The sequence below is a fragment of the Lagopus muta genome, chromosome 1 (assembly GCF_023343835.1).
Source record: "Lagopus muta isolate bLagMut1 chromosome 1, bLagMut1 primary, whole genome shotgun sequence".
Taxonomy (NCBI): Eukaryota; Metazoa; Chordata; class Aves; order Galliformes; family Phasianidae; genus Lagopus; species Lagopus muta.
The window spans coordinates 77,991,078-78,013,127 of NC_064433.1; the positions used below are offsets into that span (position 1 = coordinate 77,991,078).

The window sequence follows — 22,050 nt, forward strand, 5'->3', positions numbered from 1 at the left end:
TGAGGCAAACTATGTTAAGAAATCCTAAATTGGAACACATTTTAAAAGCACTCCTTATTGTTATTATTTTCTTCATTTAATCACTATTGGTTATCCAGCTTATGACTCAAAAAGAAGAACGTGGATTATCTCTGCTGAATCAGAGATGAGTCAGTAGGCGCTTTAATTATTAAATGGATAAATGCTGTATGGAATGCTCCCAGTTCTGTATTATCTCCATCTATAAAAATTTTGGTTAAACTTCAGAAACAAAAGTTTCAGCAACTGGAGAACAATGTGAAGGAAGTTCATGGAATTCTCATTTGTTTATATTTAAAAGCCTCTAAATCTGAATGCGTAGAAATGCATGGGAAAACACTCTGTGTCATAAAACAGAACAACCTTGTAAGTTGTCCAGAAGGATAAACCATAACCCTGAAAGAAGGAAGAATACTGTGTATCTGTCTTTTCCCAATACATATGGTGTATGCAGATGCAACGTTACCAATTCTAGAGCATTCCTAGAGGCCAAAAAGCTTCTTTGTTTTCCAGAATGCTCTTAATCATGAGTAGTTGGAATTTCTGCATGTGTAAGTAAGAAATTTGTCATAGTGCTTGATACACATTTGACCAAAAATCTTTCCTGTCTCTTCTGGACATTTTGACGTATATCCCCTTCTTGGTCATTGCAGGAATCCCCTAAAGGCTGCAAGAAGTAAGTCTAGAAGAGTTTAGTTGAGTTCATAGCTCAAATTCATTAGCATAAGTTCTACTTATACTCTAAATGTCAGACTTTTTTGCAGAAATTGAAGGCTTGATATAGATGATTCAATTAATCGTCAACCAATTAACAACACAGAAACTTAAAATGCTGTATTTTTGTGTAAGCCATGAAGCTTTAGTTAAGTGCTAGTCACATTTGGAAAAAAAAAAAGTTCTTATTTTTTTTATCCTAAACAATCTGATAAAACATACTTGTATTGCTGTAGCAATGGGAATATTCTGCCATCAATTCAATGTTCCAGTATATGACAAAATCATTTTGAAAATTTATCAGATAAATTTAACTGTTGGTATTTTATCTTCCAGAATCTGCCTGAACTGAGGGCATTTTTAAGTCACTTACATACATGCCCTTGTCTACCTTTTACAGAAAAGACCTTGTTGACTTTGTTGCTCAGATGAAGAACTCCTAAATGATTGCTGCAAAAGCAGCTAATTGGTTGTGTAAACTCTGTATGCTTCCTATGAGCTATGAGCCAAGAAAGTTCTTCCCTTTTATAGGTGGAGAAAATACAAATAAAATAACACTGTCTTAAAGCAGCTGAATCTAGCTGCCTTAAACAATTGCTGAAGTACAAAGCAAACTTTGATGCTTTGTGATGTCTTTGTTTTGGCTGGGATAAAAAGTCAGTTTTCTTCACTGGAGCTGTGTTGTTGTTTTATAATTTTGTATCAGTCTTTTATGTCATAACATCATGTAGCATACTCCGAGTTAACGAGTTAATGCTGCAGTTCCATGGGTTATCAGTAGTTCCAGGTACCTGGTCTCAGAAGAGAAGAATGAACTGCAGCTCCCAGAAGACTTCATTATTCCATTTCCATTTTCTGTTCAGAGGGAAAGATGAAACTGACTGAGAGTCATGAGACTGTTCCTCTTTTTCTGCCCACTTTGCTTGGTGTGCTCCCTGGCAGTATTGCCTACAACATTAGAGTAAGGCCTACAGTTTTGGACACTCTCTCATTTTATTTGATTTATTAGCATCAATTCCAATGACACTGTATTATATTGTATTATCTTTCATTCCACTATCATATTTAGTAGATCAGTTTTTCCTTAGCTTGTTATTACTGTTTTCCTCATCTGGGCCTATCTCCCTGTCTTTTCCCTTCCCCTTTCCTGAGGTGTGGGTCCATGGGTCCCTTTGCCACTTCGGTCACAGAACAAGGCTGAACTGGGCCTAACTGTGACATTTTTGGTGCACTGGCTTGAAAAACAAACTTTTAATGCAAAACTCTCTGAGCTCTAACTCTCGGAAAGCGTTGTTAGAAAGCTTATCTTGTTTACAATCCTTGATTTCTAGGTGGACTGCCAACTGCACCTTTTTTTTGTGTGTGTTTGTTTTTGGCACTGTGTCAACTTGTTTTTATAAAGAGACAAAATGTACTTTCTTTCTCTTGTAAAACTGTTCTTCAAGAGATTACATTCCATCATGTCCATCCTCTTAATACTTAGAATGTACTAGACTTTATCAAGTCCTCCACTCTGCTCTATGAAGCTGTATACATATACAAAAAGTTAGAAGTACCAGTGGAAACACCTATCTGGTGCCTGCATACACTGTGGTATGTTTTGAGCATTGAAAGTTATGTCCCAGATGGAGTTTCTGATTTTACAGAACAGGTGATTTTTAAACAGGCTTCCAATCTGTCCCCTGAATCCCTTATATGTTTTTTGAATGCTCATTCAGCGATCATGTTGTCAATCTCCCTGAATGTATTCCTTGTCATCTCACTCAGTATCTTTATTTGAAATATTTGAGGAAGTCTTCCCCAAAGCCAGAGAATACTGAGTGGCAGGGAGTGCGGAGGGACTTGAGAGAGACTTTAGAGAGATGGGCATCCCCGGTGTCATGGAATTTTACTCCTGAACACCTTCAAGATCCTAAGAATCTAAGCAGGTATCTAAGACAGGTGTGTTGTGGCTCAATAAATCTGAGGAGATGCAAATTATTTGGGGCCTGGCTTATGCCTACCAAGCCTCATTCAACACTATGCCAGGGATGTTAGAATCACAGGATAACAGAATCACAGGATCACAGAATCACCAAGGTTAGAAAAGACCTTCAAGATCATCCAGTCCAACCATCCACCTATCACCAATAGTACTCACTAAACCATGTCCCTCAACACAACATCCAAATGTGTTTCTGAGCCAAAAGGGAGAGTTTCCAGGAGAAAGTCTGAACTGAGAAAGAGAATCTCTGGGTCAAGAAAGGGAGTCTCCAGATTGGGAAAGAGAATCTCCAAATTCAGCAAAAGATTTTCCAAGCTCCAGACTCCACTATGAATGAGTTGAGCTAGAGAGAAAGAGCATAAAAACTGGGAAGTCTAATCAACCACAGGAGGCACCAGTATCAATGTCAATTGCCCCTATAAGAAATTGAAACAGATGTTACCTCATCTAAAATGAAAAGAAGGAGAAAGAAGAGGAAGAAGATCTAGGGGAGGGGCCCTGAACAAGAACACTGTCACTGACATTAACTAAGGCAACAGCAAAAACTAAAAAGAAGAAGAAGGTGAGGAAGACACTGTGACCATTATTAGTACCCAACCTCTGAAAATGACTGAAATTCAAGGTCAGGAAAAGATTTTGTACGGCACCCAAATGAACCCACCTGGTTACTGTGATGTTGGGACACAGGGGCCAATAGTGTGTTGCTAGATGGTAGAGAAGCTTGCCAGCTGGGAAGTATTGCTAAGGACTCAGCTATTGACAAAGGAATTAGTAGATATCAGGATGGGACATTCACCCTCTGGAGGTGAATGCTATTAGCCCTAGAGGAAAAATACCCTTCCAAAGAAGATCTGATGCCTAAGATAAAGAAATGGACTACTGTGGAAAAAGACATCTATTATTTGAGAGAATTACCTGTGGTGGAAGTGTTACATGACCCCATGTTCATTCCTGACAATCCACACCAAGATCATGATCCTGAGAGAGTCACGTGTGCACCAAGTATGTGGCAAAAATTCACAAGAACTGTACCAGAGAAGTACACTGGTATACCAGGAATGTATGAGAGAGGGTGAAGACAATCCATTTCATTTATATTGATGAATAGACTTCATAACACTGAACAACATTTAGCCCCTCCACAAGCTTATATTTCAGCCATTTCAAAAGTAACTGTAAGACTGAATAAAATGCAGAGTAAACATAAAGATACAACAGAGGAACTGTCTACCTTGCTTAATCATGATGAACCTAATGAAGCTGCAGTGGTATCAGAGACACCTGATGAGAATCAGGATTATCAAAACAGTCTACTGAAAGGGCTGATCAAACTGTTTTGCTCCCTGACTAAATCATCCAATATCTCAGCTATTAAAAGCAGATGTCTTCCTGCTCGAGCAAGTGACAATAGTAATACTACGTTGTGTATTGCTTTCTGGAGTTACCAATGTGAGCATGGAGAAGATATGAAGAAGTGGCATGAAAAACCCACTCCTACTCTACAAAAGAAAAAGAATTACAAAACAAATCAACTGCCAAGGTGAACTCCTCTACAAAGGCAATTGTTCCAGTTGCTGTGGGACATGGCAAGAACTGTAAGAATCCTGATCATGAATCACAAGAGAAGAATGACAGAGGTAACAATTAGAGGGGCTCTGCCTCAAGCCAGGGGGGGAAAGGGAAAATAGAGTATATTGGACTGCATGTATTCAATGGCCTGGCACGTCAGAACCACAAAAATATGAAGCACTGGTGGACACTGGTACACAGTGCACTCTAATGCCCTTGAGTCATGAAGGGGCAGGATCAACTTGTATTTCTGGGGTGACTGGGGGTTCCCAAGAGCTGACTGTGTTGGAGGCTGAAATAAGCCTCACTAGTCAAGACTGGCAAAAGATCCTACTGTGACTGGCACAGGGGCACCATGTATACTTGGTGTCATTTGCTTCAGAAGAGGCTATTTTAAGAATCCCAAGGGGTATTGATGGGCCTTTGGAATAGCTGCTGTAGATGCAGACGATGTTAAGCAGATGTCTGTTTTGCCTCGCCTGTCAGAAGATCTGTCTCTTGTGGGGTTGCTACAAGTGGAAGAGCAACAGGTACTGATTTCTACAAAAATGGTGCACAGACATCAGTACCACACCAGCAGGGATTCCTTGTTCCCCATTCATAAGTTGACTCATCAACTAGAGAGTCAGAGATTAATCAGCAAAACTGATTCACCTTTTGAGAGCCCAATATGGCCAGTGCATAAAGCCAGTGGAGAATGGAGGCTGATGGTAGACTACTGTGGCCTAAATGAAGTCACACCCCCACTGAGTGCTGCTGTATCAGACATGCTAGAACTCTAGTATTAATTGGAGTCAAAAGCAGCCAAGTGGTATGCTACAGCTGAAATTGCTAATGCATTCTTCTCCAATCCTTTGGCCACAGAATATAGGCCACTGTTTTCTTTCACTTGGAGAAGAATTCAGTATACCTGGAACAGTTTGCTCTAAGGATAGAAACATAGCCCAATAATTTGCCATCAGTTGATCTAAACTGCACTGGAACAGGGCAGTGCTCCCAAGCACCTACAGTACACTGATGACATTACTGTGTAGGGCAATACAAGAGAAAGGAGGGAGTATTATCCAAATCCTTCTGTGAATCGGTTTTGCCTTTAACCAAAACAAAATGAAGGGGCCTGCACAGGAAATCCAGTTCCTAGCTATAAAGTGCCAAGATGGACATTGTCACATGCCAACAGATTTATTCAATAAATTACTGCTATTTCTCTGCTCACTAGTAAGAAACATAATCCTTTCAGTGTGTAGTGGGTTTTTGAAGAATGCATGTTCCAAAACTGTAGCCTCATTGTAAGCAACATTCATCAGGTGATGCAGAAGAATAATAATTTTACATGGGCCCTTGAGCAGCAGTAGGCTTTTGAGCAAATTAAACAGGACACAGCCTGTGCCGTCGCCCTGGAGCCAATACATATGGTATATGATACAAAAACCTTCTACATTGCCGCTGGAGAAAGAGGCCCCACTTGGAGGTAAAGAGCCTCAGGACAGACCTGAGGCCAACCACTTGGATTCTGGAGTTGAGTGTTAAGGGACTCCAAAAAGAGCTATACTTCAACTGGAAAGAAGATATTAGCCACATATGAGGGGGTTCAAGCTGCTTCCGAAGTAATTAGTACTGAAACACAACTCTTTTTAGCACCCTAACTGGCAGTGCTAAACTGGATGTTTAAAGGAAAGGTTCTCTCCACCCATTGTGTTACAGTTGCCACTTGGAGTGAGTGGATTGCGTTGATTACACAACAAGCTTGGATGAGGAATCTCGGTCATCCAAGGATCTTAGAAGTGATCATGGATTGGCCTGAAGGTAAAAAGTTTGGAACATCATCAGGAGAAGAGGTAATATGTGCTAAAGAGGCCCCACCATATAACGAATTACCAGAAAATGAAAAGAAATATGCTCTGTTCACAGTTGGATCATGTCATACTGTGGGGAAACATGGCAGATGGAAAGCTGCTGTGTGGAGCCCTACATGACAAATTGAAGAGGCCACCAAAAGAAAAGGAGAATCAAGACAATTTGCAGAGGTAAAGGCTCTGCAGTGGACACCTGGCCTTAGATATTGCTGAACAGGAGAGGTGGCCAACGCCTTATTTTTATACTGACTCATGGATGGTAGCAAATGCTGTATGGGGATGGTAACAGCAGTGAGAATGAAACAACTGGCAAAGAAAGGGTAAGCCTATATAGGTTGCTCAAATATGGAAAGACTTTGCTACCTGAACAGAGAATAGGGTTGTAAAGGTGCATCATATACAGATGCTCAAGTGACCAAGAGTTGAGCCACTGAAGAAGAACCAACTTCTGGCTACTGAAGAAGAAATAACCAACAGGTAGATCAAGCTGCCAGAATTGAAGGGGCTCAAATAGATTTGGAGTGGCAACGGGTGAATTATTTCTAGTTGGGCTCATGAAACCTCGGTTCAAGAAGGAAGAGATACAACATATCAGTGGGCTAGAGACCAAGTGGTGGACTTAAATAAGGATGTTATTGCACAGGTTATGCATGACTACATGGATATGCACCACAATTAAGCAAGCCAAGAGGGTGAAACCTTTCTGTGAGGAAAGGTGATGGTAAAAGCATAAATATGGAGTGGCATGGCACGTTGATTATATCACTCTGCCACGAACCTGTGATGGTATGTGTTATGCACTTACCATGATGGGGGCTTGAAACATATCCTGTATCCCATGCTACTGTCGAAAACAGCATACCAGGTCTCAAGAAACAAGTCCTGTGATGACATAGTGCTCCAGAAAGAATTGAGTCAGATAATGGGACTCATTTCAAAAATTCTTTTGTAAATACTTTGACCAAAGATCACAGAATCTTAGAATGCATTGTATTGGAAGGGCTTCAAGGATCATCAAGTTCCAACCTGCCTGACACAGGCAGGGCCACCAACCTCCAGGTCTGGTACTAGATCAGGCTGCCCAGGGCCCCATCCAGCCTGGTCTTGAACATCTCCAGGTACGGAGCATCCACAGCCTCTCTGGGCAGCCTGTCTCTGCACCTCGTCTCTCTCTCTGTGAAGAACTTCCCCCTGACATCCAATCTAAACCCTCCGTCCTTGAGCTTAAAACCATTCCCCCTTGTGCTATCACTATCTACCCTTGTAAAAAGTTGATTCTCCTGCTGTTTATAATCCCCTTTTAAATACTGGAAGGCTGCAATGAGGTGTCCTTGCAGCCTTCTCTTCTCCAGGCTGAACAAGCCCAGCTCCCTTATATTCACTGGGCCCATCTTTTGAGTTTGTTTAGGTCCCTCTGGATGGTGTCACTTTCTCCTAATGTGTCAACCACACCACTCAGCTTGGTGTCATTGTCAAACTTGCTGAGAGAGCACTCGAGCCCATAAGATCATGGCACCGAATGGATTTATCATATTCCCTGCCATGCATCAGCTTCTGGTAAAACTGAACAATAAAATGGGCTGTTAAAACTATGTTGAAGGCAACGGGTGGTGGAACATTTAGGCACTAGGAGAAGCATTTGGCAGAAGCCATCTGCTTGGTGAATACTTGATGATCTAATAATCAAGATGGTCCTGTCCAATCTAGCTAGTCCCTTTGCCCTTCATGGTCACAGAATTCATGGTCACTTAACTAGGCTGAACCATGACAAACTGGTATTGCTGCTGTTTTGGATTTAGTGTAATAATGTTAATATCACAAATTTTCCGCTGTTCCTGAGCAATTCTTGTACTAAATCAATTTCTACTTCTCACATTACCCTGTATCACAGTTATAGAATGGCTTAGGTTGAGAGTATGTTAAAGACAATCTAGTTCCAAGCTCCCTGTTGTGGCTACCAAGGATCCCAGCCAACCTGGCTTGGAATGCCTCCAAAATATGGGGCATCCACAACATCTCTGGGCAATCCGTTCAAGTTCCTCACTACTCTCTGAGTAGCGACTTTTCCCCCTAACATCTACTTTAATTTCCCTCTTTCAGTTTAAAGCCATTCCCCTTTGTGCTATCACTATCAGACCATGTAAAAAGTCACTCCCCATCCTGCCTGTATGCTCCCTTCTAGTACTGGAAGACCACAATGGGGTCTCCCCAGAGCCTTCTCTTCTCCAAGCTACATCAGAGCAACTCCTTCAACCTTTCTTAATAGGAGAGGTGCTCCAGCCCTTTGATTGTCTTTGTGGCCCTGCTCTGACAGCTTCACATCCTTCCTGTACTGGGGGCCCCAGACTTGGACACAGTACTTCAGATGGAGCCTTACAAAAGCAGAGTAAAGGAGGACAATCACTTCCTTCTCCCTGCTGGCCAGACTTCTTTTGATGCAGCCCAGCATACTGTTGGCCTTCTGAGCTGTAAGAGCAAACTGCTGGCTCATGCCCAGCTTTTCATCCACCAGACCCCCAAATCCTTCTCTACTGATCTGCTCTCAAGGAATTCTTTTCCAAGTCCAGGATTGCCTTGTCCCAAGTGCAACACCTTGCACTTGGCCTTGTTATGCCTCATTAGATGCTTGTGTGCCCAATTTTGAGCCTGTCCAGGTCTCCCTGGATGGTGTTCCCTCCATTCTTCTATTGTGTCAACTGCACCACTCAGGTTGGTGTCATCAACAAACTTGCTGAGGGTACACCTGATTCCAGCAGGGAGTGCACAAGAAGCTGGATCTAATATGACCAAAAGGATATTTCATACAATACAACCTCAAGCTCAACAATGAAGTTCGGAGCAAGTTGACTAAGGTGGGATACTGTTGCTCAAATATCAGTTAGCTGTTGGTGAGAAATTGTGTTGTGCATCACCCGCTTTATTTATTCTTTTCAGTATTGTTCTTTTTTTTTTTTTTTTTTTTTTTTTTTTTTTTTTTTTTTTTTAGATCAGTGATGCTCAACAGAGAAAAAATGTTGAATTTTTTTTTCAGAACATCTTCCTATATTTTCTTTGCTCTTTATGTGCACATGTGTAAATCAACCACAGCAGCCATGAAGACAGTTAAGAAAATTTCTGGATTATTCCTTTTAATTTTGTAAATTGAAATGGACGATGAAAGAAGATTTCTCACTCCCTCCAATGCTCATAATTCTACAGCTGTAGCATTTTATAAAGCCTCTTTGTCACTTCTAAAACTATACTCTTAACCTTTTTGATGAAGCTTTTTCTCTGTCTAGAAATTCTCATCTGCACAGTTTGTAAGAATATGTGCAGATCTTTGACAGAAAAATAACCCCAGTGTATTCAGTAGCGCTGTTTTTTCTATCATGCAAGATGCTCATTGAAGGTTCTGTTTATTCCTGGAAATATGTGGTCTTTTAGATATGCTTAAGCTGTACCACAGTCACATTAAAATAAAAGGTCAAGGCCTTGAATACAATCTAAATAATCCTGAGGAATTAAGTTGAAAGAGCTTTGTTTGTTTGTTTACTTTAACAGTATGCCTTATTAGGAGTGTACTGTAGTTTTTATCATCATAGCTTAATGAAAACTTGAAAATGCGGGCCATTAAGAATCAGCATTTAGACAGAAGTAAAAGAACTTTCAAAATCTTTGCTAAGTCCTCTTAGTCACCTAGGAAACATCAGTTTTTTAAGAAGAGCAAGTGATGTTGTGGACGTTTTGATCTGTTTCCTAAAGATAACGCTTCCACAATTGCACTGACATTGATAGAAATAGCAGTTGAAACTAGTATTAATTTAAACATAAAAATGAAAAACTCCAATTTGGAGAAAAAAAAAATCTAAGAAAAAATTCCACAATATTGCTTAGAAACTGAAAATATAATTGCATATTCTAACAGTGACGTATATTTCAAACAGAAGATTGCATTTGTCTGCTCTACATCTTACTTTCTCACTTAACATAAAATATTCTTCAAAGAATTTTCCAGTTACAATAAAAAAGTTCATGAATTGAAATATTATTACATGTGTTCACAGATTTGGTAAACTTTTTCTAAATTTAGCCCTTTGGACTGTATCAAATATTCGTATGGGTCCAGGCTACAGAGACAGAAAACATGTCTTAAACGGTGTCTAATATACTTTTCCAGTGTATGCCACTGGTACACAAAAGCTGTTCTCTATGTACATGTTTTCTTTTTCCAAGGCCCTACTAGCAAACTGAGCAAACCCAAAATCACTTGATCATTCTAATTTTTCAAAACCAAACTGGCTTCCTAATGCTGAATAATGTGAGAGCAGTTTGTTAACATTTTCCAGGGAAACAGTGTCAATGATGCTTATAAACAAATTCCCTCACAGTAAATAATTCCTTCTCTCTATCTTTCTCAGGCACGCCAGATCTTAGATTTAACACCTGTGAAGGAGCTGGTGAGCCTGAAGTGGAATATGTATGGACGGCCCTATTTCTGCTTCCTGGCTTTATTCTATGTACTCTACATGGTCTGCTTCACTATGTGCTGTGTCTACCGGCCACTGAAACCTCGAACAGGCAATAAGACAAGCAGTAGAGACAATACAGTCTATGTCCAGAAAATGCTGCAGGTACTGTGTCAGTAGGAATGAGAGTTCCACAGGCAGCACTGGGCAATTTCTATCTCACCTACTTATCTGGAAAGTCCAAGTGTCTCCTATTCTCCAGTTTTCACAGCTGTCATCCTTTCCCCATCAGCTGACCTTCATCAAGTGAGGAACACTAAGCATGGTCTGTTCTCTGTTGTTTGGGCTGGGATAGTTCCTGTGGCCTTGTCACGCCTATTCCTGTTTGCTACAGTAACAGTGGGCCTTCTTTTCCCCCATTCTCTGTTTTAATTTCTTTTCATTCCTTTTTCTCCTTTCAGGAATCTTATGTAACATATGAGGATGAGTTGAGGCTGGTGGGGGAGCTGATCACAGTTATTGGAGCTGTAGTAATTTTGATCCTTGAGGTAAGAGAAACAGTGAGCTATTGAGTTTTGAACTGAATCAAGACATGATTTTATTTTGTGCATAAAAATGAGTTTGTGCTCATAACTCAGTAAGGGTTATCTGCTGAGTCTAAATGTTTCAGTATACATCTGTTGCAGCTGACACTGTCAACAGTATTTATTGGATGAAACAGATGCTTTGACAGCTTACTAGTAAAACTCTAGGTACTGAAGAATCAATTAGATGGGCTGATCACTATCAAATACTATCTGTAGGATAGTGCTAGATTTCCCATTAGCATCATCTGTGGTTCCAACTGAACCCAACTATTACATGAGATTATAAGAGACTTTCTATACTGATGTGGGAGATGGGTAAAATGAATCCTGTGCTTATACAGGAAAGTTTATGTTTGATTGGAGAGTAGCAACAATGTGGGCCTATAAAAGGAGTGTTCACAACCAAAGTTCTGCAGTAGATGTGTCTAGGTGATTTCCTGATCATGAATTTTAGAGTTTTAATTTTAAAATTAGATCAGAGCTGAAGTTTTTTAAACTAAACAAGTACACACATATGGTATCATTGTAACATGAAGTAGAAGATCAAAATTTTTATATAGAGAAAACTGAAATACTGGTTCCAAAGGTAATAACTGTAGTAAGATTGAGTTTTCAAACCCCATTAAAAAAAAAAAAAAAAAAAAAAAAGAGAGAGAGAAAAGAAAAAAAAGAGATTTATCTCTCCTCATATATGTTTCACAAGAAGAGGTGTTTCATCCTATTCTATTTTCGGTCAGGACTCTGGGGCTCTGCTACAGCTAGCAAAGAGAGGATGACATAACAAGCCCCTCTGAGTTCTTTTTTTGTCTTTTCTCAGCTATTTGTCTAGTCTCTTCAAAGTATTCTACACTATCTTCAGGATCGTAGCTCTGTGTTGCAGAATCTCTGCCTCGTATCAAAATTTCTCAATCTGCCTGCTTCATTCGTTCTGTTTTTAAAGTAAAATTATAATCAAACTGTGAAGCAGCACACAGAGCAGATACAATTGACCCCAAGACTCTGTTGATATTAGTGGTTACCTTAAGTTTAATAATGGAATCCTGAAGTCAATAGGATATCATTCTTAGATCCCAGATATTCTTAGAGTTGGAGCAGCGAAATACTTTGGACAAACCATCCTGGGAGGACCTTTCCACATAATTGTGTAAGTACACCACTTTTTAAGTTTAATAAATACATGATCTCTCATTTCCTCCTGCAACTTCCCCCTCCCATCCAACCCTGTGTTTTTCTAGATGAGTCACCTCCTCTGTTCCCTTAGAGCACAGTTGTCCAACCGTGGCTTGCCTTGGCCACACTGAGTAAAGAATTGTCTTGGGCCACGTACAAAATATATAACAGAGTTAACGTATATAAGTAACAAAATAGAAACAGGATAGCAGAAACACTTATCAAGTGCATATTGCAAAACTAGTTAAAAATGTATTGTAAATTATTTTATACTTTTGTGAACTTTTTGAAATAGTCAAAATTAAAAAAAAAAAAAAGTTCTCAGCACTACATGAGCACTCTGGATATTTCTTCCACAGTGAATTTGTAAACTTATTAAATTATACTAAGAAATAACACAAGTTGGAGTTTAATAATTAAATAAGAAAACTTACATGCCTACTTAATAACAAAAAGCACAAGTCCTCACATACACTGTAGGTGAGTTGAAATGTTATTATCAGTAATCACTGTGTTTTCTCATCAACTGGTACAAGTACATGTAACGTGCAACACACGCAGGTTTTAATGTGTCTGAGTGGGTGCAAGTGGCAGAGTTGGCACTGCACTGTTCCCTCCCCTCCACAATGTACTGTTGTAGCCTAGACAATCTGCCCTCAAACTATTTGTAATCAGCTGATGACAAATAGTGCTATAAAATCAAATCATAATGTTAGAAGTTAATGATCTTGTGTCGAATTACTAGCTGTCTTGGGCTCTATCCGGCCCATAGGCTGCGAGCTGGACATGCCTGCCTTAGAGCATTCCTATTGTTGATTTCTTTCTCTTGTTGGCCCAAGTGGTGTATAAGAAGCCAGGCGAATGGACAGCTAGAACTGAGCATGCTGATTGGTCTCTGCCTATGAGCTGGTGGCTGTATGTGCCTGTCTTGAAATTTTTGTCAAGAAAAGAAAAAGTAAGGGTAAGATCTCTTTACTGAACATTTTTTTACTGTCTCTTCTTCCTTTGCAGTATCACATATGCTTGCATGATTCTGGTAACCATGGTGATGCGTCTTACCAGCACTACTGGTGAGGTGGTGCCCATGTCCTTTGCCCTGGTACTAGGATGGTGCAATGTCATGTACTTTGCACGAGGCTTCCAGATGCTTGGGCCCTTCACCATCATGATCCAGAAGGTATAAGAAAAAAAAAAAAAAAGGGATTGTTGCACATGTTGTGACACCTCTTTGCACACAGGGAGAATTGAAAGAATACTTTTTCTCCCTCTGGACTTGCATTAGTGGCAAATGGACAAGTTCCTGTCTGAATGAAGGGTTTGGGACTTTCATATTCTCTCTTTCATGCAGAAGCTTCCTCTCATCCACTTTTGATGTTATAATCTGGAAATGATTTACAAGGGTTGCATGGTGGCTTGGTGGTACAGTTGGGTCTTATGGTGGCTCTATCTTTGCTCTGCAGATGATATTTGGAGATCTTATGCGCTTTTGCTGGCTCATGGCTGTGGTGATACTAGGCTTTGCATCAGGTAAGTCTAGAAAAGGAAAATGGTGTTACATTACTTTGCCAACTCCTTTGATATGAATTAAGTGCTTTTGGTTTCAGATTACTCTCATGTCATACTCTGAATAAAAGTTGGCAAAAGTAGTGATATGGTGCATTTTCTATTTCTTTGAATATAGACTCTTTCTTTGGACTGATTTATGTTCTGATTAGCTTGGTTTTCAACTCTTGCTCCTTCCAGGGTAATTGAAATTAGGACAATCCAGATAAATCTATGTATATCTAAGTCAAAATTTAAAAGCATATTGTATTTATGGTGTTTGTATTTGAAAAGTGACACATTTAGCTTTATTCTTTCCACGAATAAGAAAAAATTTCCATTTGTAGACAATTTTGATGACAGTCAATAGGCGCCATTTTTTCTAAATGGAGGAATTCAGTGACACGCCTTTGATTCATACTCTTTCATATTCATATATTCTTTGTCAGGTGCCACTTTATCAGACTGCCTTTGTGGTGGAACATTGTTGGGAAGGTTAAGCATCTGCCACCGTACCACCAGCATGGCGCTGCTTCTGACATTGTGGACCAATATAATAAAATGGGAAGCATTACTTTAGGAGCAGACTTCCTACATGTAACTCCTTCCCAGACTAGCTTGTATTGTCAGCTTCACTTAATAAGACTCTGTTGTTGCTCTTGGATTATGATTCCCATTTTTAAACTATATCTTTTATTTTTCCCCATTGTTCTCCTTTAGCTTTTTACATCATCTTCCAGACAGAGAACCCTGAAAACCTCGGGCAGTTCTACAACTATCCCATGTCCTTGTTCACCACCTTTGAGCTGTTTCTCACTATCATTGATGGCCCTGCAAACTATGATGTAGACCTGCCTTTTATGTACAGTGTGGTATACTTTGCCTTTGCCATCATTGCCACCCTCCTTATGCTCAATTTGCTAATTGCCATGATGGGTGACACCCACTGGAGAGTGGCTCATGAACGAGATGAACTCTGGAGAGCCCAGGTAATCTGAGTAGGGTGTTCTCTTTGAATAAAAGTAAGGAAAATTTGTCCAGGAAAAATATGTTACCCATTTCAGTTACTTATTTTACTTTCTCTGCACTATAAAATCTTTCCCAGACCCTCACTTTGCTCATGGGCTTCTCATGGTTCAATAAGCCCTTTAATTCTGCTTTACTGATTCTGTGCATCAGTTTCCAAGTGTTGTTTTATCAGTATGATTTTCTATAGACTACTTTTCTGTAGATCTTCCCATGTGAAACTACCTTCCCTTATATCTTTGGTATAGTAATTTTACTATACCAATATATTACCCTATATACCAACAATATTACCCTATTTTGAACAGCAGAGGGAAAGGCCCATTCAACCTTTCTTGTCCATACTGTGTCCCCCTTCACTAAGTTTCTTCACTAAGTGCGGAATTTCTTTTTAAATAGAATTAAAGTTGCCTCTTCTTTAAAAATCACATTCTTGTGTAATTGAGAGTTAAATAATAATTGCAGAGATTGTCTGGGAGGAAGATACAATGAAAGCTAATGGTTAGAAGTTGGTGGGTAATGTCTTTGGATCCATTAAGAGAAGTTGGCCTGACTCACTTCCTGAAAAGACTCGGGCCTTTTGATGTATTCATACAGATCGCTTACAGAACTGCTCAACAGGAAACCCACTTCCTAGTATTTTTCCTGAGATAAAATAGTAAGTAAGTTAACTGTTGTTGTGTGGCCAGGGTAGTTAAGTTCTGAAAATTGTTAACGCTGATGTAAATGTTGTCCTCTTATTTATCTTATAAATTAATTATTCTAGTCGTGTTCATCAGGCATAGAAGGAAACAAGTTTAACATTTTTTTTGAAGAGCACCATTGGCAATCATAGCACAGTTAGAACTAAAATTATGACTTGCCCTGTAACAAAGAATATTGGCTCCGTGTTTTTCTTTCATTATGTATGGAGCTGATGAGTGCTTGTGAGACTGGTAATTTTGAAAAGAGAGTGATTTATTTTTTTTTCCTAACTCAACCCAGTCCTTTGTCTTATTTATATATTTATTTTTGTTTTAATGGTAAAGATTGTTGCTACCACTGTCATGCTGGAACGAAAACTGCCACGGTGTCTCTGGCCTCGCTCGGGGATCTGTGGGCGGGAGTACGGGCTGGGGGACCGATGGTATCTCAGGTGAGTTCTCTTCCAGCGCACATAAAGATCCCAGAAGAGACTTCCAAATGCATGGATCAGAGTCATTCTAATGAACTAGAGAGGAGAGTTTGTAGTCCCTTCTAGAATAAAGATCCTAGTCTGCTTTATGTTTATGAGTGACAAACACTGTTCTGCTCAGAAAGTTCTGTGATTGAATTCTTCTCATCAGTTGATGCTTTCTTTTCCATTATTTCCAGAAGAAACATCCTAGAAATTGCATGGTTATAAAGCATAGTTATATTTTTTTCAGACACCTTGTAATGATGACAAAACTTCACTGCTGTGCTTGGTTGACTGAGCACTTGATGCTTGAAATAGCAGAGGCAAAAGCAATCAGTGAGATGTTCAGCAGTAATGAACTGTGTTTCAGATGATTCAAAATAGGACAGGAATAATCAAAGATGATTTCTTTTTGGTGTAAATATAATAACTGTATTTTATAATATGCAAGGATTGTTCCTAGTGACAAAGTCTCGGGTCTGAGATTTCCTTTTAAGCCCCTGAAATAACAAACTGTCTGTAGTCTCGTTAACAAAGTATTCCTAAAATTAATCGGCATTTCTACCCGTGTGAGAAAAGTATAAACCATATTTGGGCATATGCTCTTTCTCAATGCTTTATTTTTTGCTGATAAAACCAGAAGGGATAGTGGTGTCTGTATGAAACAGGACTCTGCTTGGTTTTAGGGAGAAGTGAGCCTTGCAGATTTTCATGTTTACCAGTTAGAACAAACAGATCTAAAGTGTTATCAAGGAACAAGGATTTCAGACCAGCATGTAAAATGTAACTTTGCAAAAGCAATATCCCAGCAGAAATTCTTCATTGGATACAAAGGAAAAACAGTGTTGATGTGAACTGTGAGAGATGCTCCGAAAGTAATGCCTCCCCCTTTTTTTTTTAATGTTCTCTTGCAGTGTCAGAGGCAAATGTTGGTTCCCACTAACATTCTGTTAACATTTTGTTGCTGTGTGACAGACGGCAGAGAGGCAGTCTGGCAAAATGACATCTGACATGGAAGTGCATAGGAAGCAGAGGTGTGCCATTGAATTCCTCCATGTGGAAATAATTGCACATACTGACATTCACTGATACTTGCTGAACACTTATTGAGACTAAACAGTGGATGTAAGCACAGTGAGATGATGGATGGCACATTTCAGCAATTACACCATTGTAGACGCTGTGAAACAGTGGGTCATCTCTGCTGGTGTAGATTTTTATGAGCACAGCGTGCAGACTTTTGTTCATCACTGGTGAAAATTGCCAATAGTGGTGGCTATTTTGAAAAATAGTGTTTTATAGCTAGAATTTGTTGTACCAAATAGTGCCATTGTGCTCTTTGTTGTTGTTTCCATTGAAACAAATGGGAGGCATTACTTTGGGAGCATGTGAGAAGTTCTTTCAAATTACATGTATGTTTGTCATATATAGTATGGGACGATATTTCCAAAGTCATTTCTTAAGTGAAGCAGAGAAGGGTTGATGAAAGTGGACAAGGTAAATCAAAGTTCAGCAAAAGATAAATGACACATCCTGACACTTGCAACCATGGAGTATTTAAGGAGGAGAGACAGCAAGGAAGGAAATAGATGAGTATATGTGGATATAAAAAGGATCTGGAGCTGGAGTTAAATGGTGTGGAATTGTCAGTCGTTTACAGCTGACAAATCAGAAAAGGCAAATCATGGCCAGGGAGAAAAACTATGGGCTGAAGTCAGTGTCAGGAATGAAAACCTAGAAAGGAGATGATTGTGCTAGCTGCTGAGTTGGTGAGGTTACTTTTATGAGATCATATGTTAGAGATGGAAGAAAACCAAAAGAATTATTAATCAGTTTCCTGTTTCTGCATAGGTGTTTCTGGAATGACTGAGTCTTTAAGCATGTATCTGGGAGTGGTCTATTCATTTATTTTGTTGATTAAACTAGCAAAATTCTCTTTCATTTAGTTTGTTGTTTTTTTTTTGTTTTTTTTTTTTAAATCCTCTCACAGAATAGAAGACAGAATTGATCCCAACAAACACAAGATGATGCGATTCACAGAAGCATTTAAGGGTCATGATAGGGATAACTGTGACAAAAGTCTGGAAAAGCTGGATGTTGATACGAACATCCTGTACAAGAAGGACATGTCCATTCCATCATTGTCACGAGGCACATCTAGGACTAATTCTCAGAGTGGCTGGGAGATCCTGAGGCGCAATACTTTCCACCAACTACATGGAGAAATCAATCATGCCATGGAAGAAGTCTATGATGTCTAACCTTCTTTATTCATTCCACAGCATGGATTGCATTTGCCACAGTAGTTGTCTCCTCCAACTGTTCATACACACTCCAGCATGCTACAGATTCAACAGCATTGCAGAGCTCTGCCAGTGCATTGCAAATTGTTCCTGGTATCTTTGTTATGATATATAGATTAAGTCTTTCTCTCCTACTTTTTAGGGGTCCCTGCTTTTGCATTAATATTTGTGCCAAGTTAGTTGGCTTGTTGAGCTAAGGCCTGTAGTTTATAATGCCCACAGAACTGAGCAATAGAAGCCAGCACTGGAATTTCAACAATTTACTAAGAGGCAGTTAGTAAGACCTTTCCCAGAGTGTAACAAATATGCAGGTCATTTAAAAAATTATGCATCCTGTTTATTTCCATGAAAAATATAACAGATACAAAGACCATAATAAAATTATTTGATAGAGCAAATTCTCATCCACAAAACACTGTTTTTCACAATAGCCACCACCATTAGCTTTGCATTTCTGCCAGTGATGAACAAGAGCCTGCATGTCTTGCTCGTAAAAATCTGCACCAGTGGTGGTGACTGTCACTGTCACCACCGATGAAATGCATGCTTCGTCATCTCACTGTGCTTGCATCCACTGTTTGGTTTCCATAATTATTCAACAAACATTGATGAATTTGATGAATATCAGTGCAATTGTTTCTGCGCAGAGGAATTCATTTCTACATCTTTGCTTCATATGCACTTCTGTGTCAGACACCACTTAGTTAGACTGCCCCTCTGCTACCCCCTATCACACAGCAACAAAACGTAATGGGTTGTTGGTAGGAAGGTTCAACCTTTTCTGCCATACCACCCCCATCTGCCTCTGACATAGCGAGACAACACAATAAAATAGGAGGCATTACTTCTGGAGCAGCTCTTGCAAAATCTTTCCCTTCATTCTCACAGTATCCCTGTGCTCTCATAGCAAATACAGCTGGCTGAAGTACTATTTTATGATTTGACACAGAACTAAATATTAAGTCCAGCCAAACCCTATACCTATGCTCGGGAATGAAGGTAGTCACTGACACTGTTGATTTAAAGGCCTTTAACCTTGGCGTTCAAGGCCTGATGTATATTGTTCTCTGAAGAATGGAAAATTCTTTTAGCTGCATTTTCAACATTTCTATTTTATCGGGGCTGTTCTGTTTGTTTGTTTGTTTTTAATTTTATTTATTTATTTTTGTCATATGAATGCACTTTAAGCTGTATTGCTTTTTAAAAGAAGTGATTTCTATTCCTGGGAGGATCCGAAGGATCTGAAGTGGGAACTTTTTTCCTAATGAGAGGATATAATAAGATGATCTTTGAAGATGTCTACCAACTGAACTCTTCCTCTCCTCTTCTTCTCCTCTTTCCTTTCCTCCTCCACCCTATCCTGTCCTGTCCCATCCTGTCCTGTCCTGTTAAGCGCCCAAGTGAGCTGACGCTGGTCTCTTGCTTTCTGTGGAAGAGGAGGGTTTTGAACTGTAGTGCTTAGTTTTACTACTGAACCATCAAGGTTAGCAGTACAACGTAGCGGTGAATGAAATGGAGAGGAAATACTGGGGAAAAAAAAAAAAAAAAGAACTGTTTAAAAGACAGTTCAGAAACTGTGGTGTCTCTCTCTCCCTCAGAAAGTCCCAAACTATCATTACTAACTCATAACATGACTAAATCACCCAGTCAAACATGTTTCAGTCTGTCAGTTTGTCATCTGCCTAGGGTGACTTTAAGATAAACTGAGAAATACCCAGAGAAATAGATTGTCATTCCAGGGGTTTTAGTATTTTTTAAGAGCATGGAGTTTCATTCCAGTAGCAGAAGTGTGTGAAAACGAGCACATGGTCTCAACATTTCCATTCCAGCAGGACCAGTGACAGAAATTTTGTTTTGAAGAAACCAAGGATTATAATCGAGTGCTAGGAATTGACTCAAACCATCTTGTGAAAAGTAAAGCAAACAGTGAAAAAGATGGATACAGTGCTTTTCTGACCATTGAAGAATCACTGCAAATGTCTTCCACGTTTTCTCTTGCAGCTGCAGTAATGAGCATCACAGTATTTGCAACAACACGTATTTATTTAAATGCCTTTCTTCTATTACTTGGATGTGTAGCTTTGCTCCAATAGAAGACTGACAGAAGAATGTCTCTCTGTAATTTGACCATATACTTCTGAGTTGTCACATTTGGCTGAATTGAAAGTTTTGATCTTCTAAGTATTGTCACCTCTTTCCTAAATATGTAAGGTTTGCACTGGTGGTCGAAGGAGATGGGAACAATATGGCACATTAACCAGAAATGTGAGTTTCTGCAATGATTTTAAATGCATTCTCTTTCACACTGAATAGAAAATAACAGGAAAAGCAGAACTGATGACTTCCCTTCTACCCCTGCAGTGCTGTCATTAACTTGAAAAGCTGTAGAAATTCAATTAAGATGGAACTGACTGTGGCCATTTCTGCACAAGAACTTCACTTTGTAATTATTTAATAATATTAATAAATCAAAAAGTCTTGTTAGAGATGTAAGCTGTGTAAGCCATGTCTCTGAGATTGAGTTTGTTTTCTTCTACATTACTGTAAACAATAATGAAAATTTTGACCTAATGACTCAAAGCAACATACTGACATCGCAGGAGGCAGGAAAGAACTCAGCTAGCAGTGATAAGCCTTTACAGATTTCTGAATCCATCCTCTATAAAGAGAAAAAAATAAACCAAGAGAAAGTCAGTAGAAGGTACGTTAATGGAATGTCTTTTTAAATAATGTGTTCTGTAAGAGTTGACTTTCAGAACGTTTGCATAGCACCCACGCATAAAAAAAATCTGCATTATGTATTTACTGTACTTGAAGTTGCCTAATGTAAATAAAAGCAGAGAAAATGTACTGATTTTTATTATGTTTTATAAATCAATGTAGACCAAGTCTTCTTACTCTAGAGCTGAATAACAGCTATTGGAATTTGGCTTCCACTTTTCTGAGGTAACTTGAATATTAAATAAATAAATAAATAAATAGAAATTGGAAAAAATACAAAAGGCAGCAGAATCTTTTACCGTAAGCAAACGATTAATCAGAAAACTTTGCCTAGTATTTTTTTTTTCACGTGGAGCTGTGCAGCCCATTTTGAACATTCGTTTTTGTCTGGAGAATCAGCTGTTACAGAAAAAAATTCAGGTGATAAAGGTGAGCAGAAATAACAGGTCCAGCAAAAGAGAAATATATTAAATTTGTCTTGTAAATTAAAGTGAATTTAATTTAAAATGGGCACATTTGCCGTGCCCATGTGAACCTCAGGACAAGGTTAAGGTTGACAAACCTGAGAAACATTTCATCTGGCTTAATGAAATCTGACTCAGGCTGGGAAACAGCAATATTTGCAATAGCACAAAAGGTAAAGCACTTTTGCTGTAATATTCTGCATAAATATATTGCTCCACGATTTGCTCCAGTGTTTTGTATTTCATGATGTAGATAAATCCTAAAATTATAAATTAGTATTGCTCCTTCTTACTGTTGCGATCTTTCCTCTCCCTTCTAACAATATTGCAACAATTTCAAAACAAATATTCCTGCCTTCCTTGACTCTGCCAATCTCAAAATATATTTTAAGACACTGAAGTGACTTCTGAGTTTGTGATAATGCATCAAGCAAAAATGTTTTTATCCAGCTGCATGTAGTAAAATGTGAAGTATTTAGCTGACAATAAAAATCT

The 22,050-nt window shown here is 39.1% G+C and overlaps 1 protein-coding gene across 6 annotated transcripts in view; it reads left to right on the forward strand.

Annotated features, from left to right (window-relative positions):
* LOC125703194 (transient receptor potential cation channel subfamily V member 6-like) overlaps positions 1-21,706 on the forward strand; it is a 36,989-nt gene extending 15,283 nt beyond the window's left edge. For 5 of the 6 annotated variants that reach the window (XM_048967332.1, XM_048967331.1, XM_048967361.1 and 2 more), the window contains 8 exons: positions 10,539-10,751; positions 11,048-11,134; positions 12,241-12,317; positions 13,355-13,520; positions 13,804-13,870; positions 14,606-14,874; positions 15,940-16,046; positions 18,058-21,706. In XM_048967332.1, the coding sequence (XP_048823289.1) occupies positions 10,539-10,751; positions 11,048-11,134; positions 12,241-12,317; positions 13,355-13,520; positions 13,804-13,870; positions 14,606-14,874; positions 15,940-16,046; positions 18,058-18,328 (1,257 nt within the window). In that variant the 3' untranslated portion in view covers positions 18,329-21,706. The remainder of the gene's footprint in view (positions 1-10,538; positions 10,752-11,047; positions 11,135-12,240; positions 12,318-13,354; positions 13,521-13,803; positions 13,871-14,605; positions 14,875-15,939; positions 16,047-18,057) is intronic. The other variant, XM_048967370.1, reaches the window with a different exon arrangement.
* The last annotated feature ends 344 nt before the right edge of the window (positions 21,707-22,050 follow it).